At 45.3% G+C, this 6,998-nt stretch overlaps 1 protein-coding gene across 1 annotated transcript; it reads left to right on the top strand.

Moving 5' to 3' along the window:
* Window positions 1-2,040: 2,040 nt before the first annotated feature.
* LOC100283146 (catalytic/ protein phosphatase type 2C) lies at window positions 2,041-6,767 on the top strand. Its single transcript, NM_001156048.1, is given in 9 exon segments — window positions 2,041-2,433; window positions 2,565-2,736; window positions 2,999-3,149; window positions 3,235-3,298; window positions 3,996-4,103; window positions 4,557-4,682; window positions 4,776-5,020; window positions 5,981-6,183; window positions 6,297-6,767. Coding segments are annotated over 9 exon segments (1,332 nt in total). The 5' UTR covers window positions 2,041-2,208; the 3' UTR covers window positions 6,335-6,767.
* Window positions 6,768-6,998: the final 231 nt, after the last annotated feature.

Genomic DNA, 6,998 nt, shown 5'->3' with positions numbered 1-6,998 from the left:
CACCCACCGCGGCGCCGGAGAACAACCACCGAGTCATCATAAAACAGAGACGGTTAACAAGAACTGGCACTATATAATATTATAAAACACAGCAGAGCAGGGCCCTTTCGTCTTGGAAGAACGTATACAAGAGGAAGAGGGTTTTAACCAGTCCCGAGCTCGAAAGTGAGGTGACAGGAACACTACAAAAAAAAAAAGTTGCTGTTTTGGATCGAGTCATGCAGGCACTTCGCGTCGATCCCCTTGCCGCCAGGATTTTTTTTTCTCATAAGAGATCCCGCCAAGTTGACGCGAGGCAGGAAGCAAAGGAGGAGTCAGTCGGTCCTCCGGAACTGGGCAAAGTCACAGACTGGTTGCATCCACACGGTCAACTGGAAACATTTCCTCTGCACATCAGGGTACCTTAGCAGTGGCGAAGCTAGAGTAAATTAGGGGAGGGTGCATATGCCTTGAGGGTGCATGGTAACAATTTGTAGGTGGTGCATATATGGTGAAAATTTGGTCCAAATCACTAGATTTCTAATTTTTTGTGGGTGCATGTGCACCCCCTAATTTCTATGTAGCTCCGCCCCTGTACCTTAGGGATTCGATGCTAAGATGAAAGCCAGCGTCAACCGGAAATATTTCCTGGTCATTCTAGGGCCGAAAGCAAACGGTAATAAAGGAGAGTTTCCGTCGGCTTTCATCTTAGCATCCAGTCCCTAACACCTGTCGTCTCCGTTTTTTTTATCTATTGTCACGTTTTAATTTAAAAATAAGCTAGCGGACGACAAATATTCGAGAAATATTTGAGAAGGCAATTATTTCACACTCCCTATTCATATATAATGGGCGATCATGTACGACTCATATATAGAGTTGGTAATCGTTTAAAGAGACACTCCCATATCACTAAAACGCATGTACAACCTATTGAAATGAAAATGAAAATCACACTGAAATTATAGATGTCCACCTGGACCGCCCGACACGGACTCGACCCTGGCACAAGAGAGAGGGAGACATAATGATTTGCAAAGAGTCTACAAAAGTATTGCCGCGCTTTTGGAGCCTTGGTGTCCTGAAAATGGCGCTTAGGGAATCCTTTTATAGCCTTAAAAGAACTCCTAGTCGTTGCCCCTTCTTTTTAGAAGCTATTGGAAAAACTGCATTGTTCACGGGGGCATCAGACCGGTGCATCACCGGACATGGTCCACGTGTCCCCAGTCCGGGATTTGATTGCTGCCTTTCTTCTGTGTCGAGGGTTTATTGTTTATATATAATAAAAATATACAATTTATGCTCTAAATTGGATTTGGTGTGGCGGCTCGTGAGCCTGATTTTTGAGTTCGCATTACGACCGAGCCGAGACGAGCCTGTAGAATGTGACGTCGAGCAAAGGGTAAAAAATGAGAATAAATATTTTAGAGGACCAAAGTAAAATTTTATAAAAGGGGTTAAATTTCAAAAAAAATCGGACCCACGCCAATGCTATCGTTGGACTTCGGGAAGAAATGGTTACGGAATCTAAATGCACATTTGATCTTACCAGTTACCACGCAGGACAGTAATGCTTTCCCAACCACATGCTAGGAGGCAGAAAATTCTCGTCGGTGTATGGCTACAGCCTACAGGACACTGCCGAAGACCTGGACGACTGAAGACCAACAAGACGAGCGGAGCTGTTTGTGCCCGGCGCGCTCCCACTGTCCGGTCAGGTACCACCCCACCACGCGAATACCCGGTCCTGACCCGCCTGACCCACTTCCCCGCCTCCCGCGTCCCGGCGTTAAAAACGCACGCGCCCCGCCCAGTCAGTCATTAGTGCGCCGCGGCCGCGGGCTCCCGTCTCCCCCCTCCTGCCGCTTTTCGGGATTTCGTTTCGTTTCACTCGAGGGCGAGGCTGGATTTGCGCGTCCTGTACCGAGCGTTCCATGTGACAGGTCGCTCGCTTGCCCCCGCCCCGCCGCTCCCCCTCCTCGTCTCGCAAAGCAACCGCAACGCGCCGAGCCGGCAGCGGGGTCCCCCCAAAAGACGAGGCAGCGAGCAAGGTAGGCAGGCAGGCAGGCAGCGGGCTGGCGGAAAAGACTAGTGCGCGCTCGTGCTCGTGCTGGTGCTCCCCGACCAGACTAGACCAGCTTGCTAGCGCCAGCAAGGCGAGCGGCGATGCTCGCACGATCTACTACAGCTGCCGCCGCGGCCGCCGCCGGGATCTGCCTGTGATTAAGGATGTCGGCGTCGCGGAGCGGGAGGCGGCGGACCGGTAGCGTGGCGCTCGGAGACCTTCTGCAGCGGGAGGCGTCGGCGGAGCGGGCCGCGTTGGGATGCGGCGAGCGGCCCTCGGTCGCGGCGGGGCAGGCCTGCCGGGCGAAGAAGGGTGAGGACTTCGCGCTGCTCAAGCCCGCCTGCGAGCGACGCCCCGGCGCGCCGTCCACCTCCTTCTCCGCCTTCGCCGTAAGCGCTCCCCACCTCGACCCACTCCGTCTTCCCTGTCCCAATGTTAGCATGCTACTATGCTCTGGAGGCTCGTTCTCAGAAAGGCGCCCCGCGCCCCCGCCCGTGTCTGGCCTCGTCCGCTCTCGCAGCTGTTCGATGGGCACAACGGGAGCGCCGCCGCGGTGTACGCCAAGGAGCACCTCCTCGGCAACGTGCTCAGCTGCGTCCCGACCGATCTGGCCTGGGACGACTGGCTCGCCGCGCTGCCGAGGGCCCTCGTCGCGGGGTTCGTCAAGACCGACAAGGATTTCCAGACTAAAGGTAACTGAAATTCCTTCCATTCATGGGACTAGCAACTATAGCAAGTACCGCGCAGTACTACTAGTTCAGTAGAGTACCGGCACATCTATTGCCCAACTTGGCATCTCTATGGCCGGGCGTTAGGTGGTTGTTTCAAATTGACCGCGTAAATGGTCTGGTGGTACATCATGCAGCAAACCAGTACGAGAGCTGAGTCCTTTTGTTTTTGAACCAACAAGAGATGAGATGAGCCTCGTTTGCCTGTTCCGTGTATATATTTCAGCTCATTCCTCGGGGACAACCGTGACGCTTGCCATAATTGATGGCTCCGTTGTAACTGTTGCATCTGTTGGTGATTCACGTTGTGTCCTTGAAGCTGAGGGATCCATCTACTATTTGTCGGCTGACCATCGCTTCGACGCTAATGAAGAGGAGTAAGACCGCTTTCTCATAGTGTACTGTTGCTCTATCGTTGGTTACATGTTTGGCTCTTCTGACTTGTTGGTTTTTTATTTGTAGGGTTGGACGTGTAACCGAATGTGGAGGTGAAGTTGGAAGACTAAATGTCGTCGGTGGTGCTGAGGTTGCTCTTTGCCTTTTCACTCACTCCAAAGTGTTCCATCTAATTTATGCAGCGGGTAGCCAAAAAATGATACATTTTTTGAAAAACAACAAACATGTTTTTTTTATTTTTTATGTTTTCAGTGAAATATTTAATATTTTTTTTGTTAAAGTTTCTAGTGCAATGGTGAGAGCTGTCTCATGGAGTTACCGGGTCACATATGTTCGCATTTTCGGGTGAAGACTCGCCTCAGTTTATCCCTTCCTTAGACCCTACCTATGTGGGAGCCTCCGACACTGGGTCTGCCTTTAGGCAGTTAACTCTTTTTAAAGGTGTTTTTTGTTCCGAGAAAAAGGCTTTGCCAGTTTGCTGCCTGTCAGTGACTGATTTGTTTAGCAAGCTATTAGATGTAAAGTATTTTCATTGGGTAAGAGGGGCTTTAAGTCGTGTGAGATGATAGCTTAGCTGGATGGAGTTCTTGGATTGACTGAGAAATTATGCTTGTGCAACTAGCCACCAACTCTCAATTATTCTCTTTTTTACCGTTCTAATCTATTTGACTGATGTACCAAACTGTATGTGAGTACCGGCTTGAACATTTTAATACCTGATCTATGTTGGACATCTTCCATAGGTTTTCTTTTAGAGTCCTATTTTTTGGTTTGTAGATGTGATCCATGCCTTCTTTTGATCCTTAGTTCCTTTTTTATCCATCCAGATTGGTCCCCTTAGATGTTGGCCAGGTGGTTTATGCCTCTCAAGATCGATTGGTGATCAGGATGTAGGTGAATTTATTATTCCGGTTCCTTATGTGAAGCAAATTAAGGTACACTGTTGGGAAGTTATTTTACACCATTTCTGGACAAAACTGAATTGTAAACTCTCACTATAGTGATATCACATTCAAGTACCAGAAGTTGTGCTGTTTGGATTTTTCTCATTATCATTATCATCTGAATTTTCTATCGTTATGAGAGCCTGTCCTTGTAAATTAGCTCTAATCTTTGAGGTCAAACTGTATTCTATACTGTACCTGTTACCTGACTATTTAGACATACATCACTTTATCAACACATATTTTCCAGTATTTATAAACTGACTGCCAGATTTTTGTTCTTATTTCCTTTGTTTGCAAAGTTTGTTCGTTGTTATACGCAACTATAGTTATGTTTTCTTTTCTTTTCTGAGAGGATTATCCTGTGATTTTCTCTGGAGTGATTCTTTGTTCATTTAAATCGGATCGAAATTTGAAAACAATGTTGTATTGCAATGCTTGTAGCTGTCTAATGCTGGAGGCCGTCTTATTATTTCAAGCGACGGTGTTTGGGATGCTTTGACTGCAGAAATGGCTTTTAAATGTGCACGAGGGCTTCCTCCTGAGGCCGCAGCTGAGCAAATTGTTAAAGTACAATACTAATACCCTTCCCACCCATCCTAACACAAGGTCTCAAATCCTCAGTTGTACATGTACTGTTCCTAACTGGTGTATTGTTTGCAGGAAGCAGTTGAAGCAAAAGGATTGAGAGATGATACAACTTGCATTGTCATTGACATAATATCACCAGAGAAACCAAAACGCACTATACAATCTCAAAGAACGCCAGGAAAAGGCCTTGTGCTTCTAAAAAATTTCTTTTTAAGGAAAACAACATCTGACTCGTTGTCTCTCCCTGATAAGGATAATTATCCTGAGCCAGATTTAGAGGAGGTCTTTGAGGACGGATGCCCATCCCTTTCAAGGAGGTCTGTACCCTTACCTCATCTTGATTGTGGATGCATTATAGCTGGCAAATAATTATACTATAAACTTATGCTTTCCAATTAATAAATGTATTGTCATCTATGGAGTACTGCTTCAATAGTGGTTCTAAGATACCTGTAATTACTACTCTAATAAAGAAGTATGATGTTTCCTGCTACTAACTTGATGCCACTTGAGCCGGAAGTATTTTACCTACATGAGGAAGTTGTATGTGCTCAAATACAAAATACATTAGATTGTTTGATACTGCTGGATACCATACCTTGGCTACAAAAGTTTAATTCCTGATAGAGCATAATGAATGCTGTTGTCAAGTAAGAGTAAATAACACCTTCACAAAATGTTGAAAAAACCAGGGTATTGCAATCTTGGGCTGAATTTCTAAAGGGAAGTCAATAGTATTACAATTTGTGACTATGTGCTATGCTTCTCCTTCATTAAGCGCTTGCTGTAACCATGTAGTTCCTCACACAGTAATCAATTACTCTAGTCATAAATAAGTGATATTTTGGACACTGACCTGGTCTCCAAAACAATAGTTTTCATAGTGTCATTTCTTACAGAAGTATTTACATTCAATATAGTAAAAGTAATACTTTACTAAACCACATTTTGAGACTATGCTCATCATTTTTTCAAATATCCAAACTCAACACATAGAAAGTTATATTCGATCAAATTTTCAAATGGTTTTCTTAGGACAACCCCAAAACATAACTGCTTTCAGCAGTGTTTTCATTTCATGTCTCGAAATAGATGTTTGTTGGAAGGAACAGTATCTCATCAAGAACTATCAACCATGGCAAAATTGTGCGAAAGCCATGACATCATAAAATGTTGAAAACAAGCTTGTTTTGTCAAAATGGGGTGTTGGATTCCAGAAGCATCCAAAACTTTAGATCATGATGCCATGCCTAACATTTGGTTTCCAATGAATGCAGGCTTAATTCTGAGTATCCTGTCCGAGACATGTTCAAACTTTTTGCATGTGCAATTTGTCAAATTGACTTGGAATCTGGCCAAGGCATATCCATACACGAGGGTTTGTCAAGGCCAGGGAAGCTGCGTCCCTGGGATGGCCCTTTCCTTTGTCACAGCTGCCAGGAAAAGAAAGAGGCGATGGAGGGGAAGCGCCATTCACGAGGTATAAACTGTCCTAATTTTATTACTACAAACTGCCCTAGTTCCTTTTCACACAGCTTACCGAATCCAGATTGTGTTAGCGACAAATCAAACATTATATTCTTACATCTGCAGATTCCTCGTCCAGAAATAGCGGGTCAAGTGAATCGTGACTGAAGCCGAGAATCATCTTGAGGCAAACGCCTAGCGGTGTGACGAGCTAATTATCGTTGCTGCTGTTATCTTGCAGCACTTTCTCATGGATTACCATTGAATTGAGACATGTTGGAAGTCGCCATGCCTATATATATGTTGGAGCTGTACGGTACTGGACCGTAGAGCAAATCCAATCGCCTCTAGATACCACACCAGCGTCTTCGGCAGGGCTTGTGACAGCAGCTTATGCAGGGAATGATGACAAGAGGTTATTATTAGTGAAGAATGTCGACAGTGGCCAACAGTCATGTAAATTATTCGTCGTGTAGAGGTGCAAGTGACAAATAGCCACGGTTTTGTAATTCTCAACTAGGATTAGGTATTGAGACCTGTAATTCGTCTGGGCAGACCTCAAACTGAAGGTCAACAACGTAGCCTGGCCCTATTGTAGAATGTATGTTGCCCTACAATCTAAATGATTCAACGCTGCAATTAAATCTAAGATCTTTGCAGACCACCATAATTCTTTTTCGGTTACTATACTAGTGTAATGTTTGTCCAATCATATTCAATGGTATAGTGCAACGACGATGTAGACATGTGAGGAGCCATGTAATGTCTGTACGTTTCGGCGACACATCAATTATATTTGATGGTATAGTACAATGACTGTATAGACAA

The sequence above is a fragment of the Zea mays genome, chromosome 10 (assembly GCF_902167145.1).
Source record: "Zea mays cultivar B73 chromosome 10, Zm-B73-REFERENCE-NAM-5.0, whole genome shotgun sequence".
NCBI classification, from domain to species: Eukaryota; Viridiplantae; Streptophyta; class Magnoliopsida; order Poales; family Poaceae; genus Zea; species Zea mays.
Note: the sequence above shows the minus strand (reverse complement) of the source record. Positions and strands in the feature narration are given on the sequence as shown.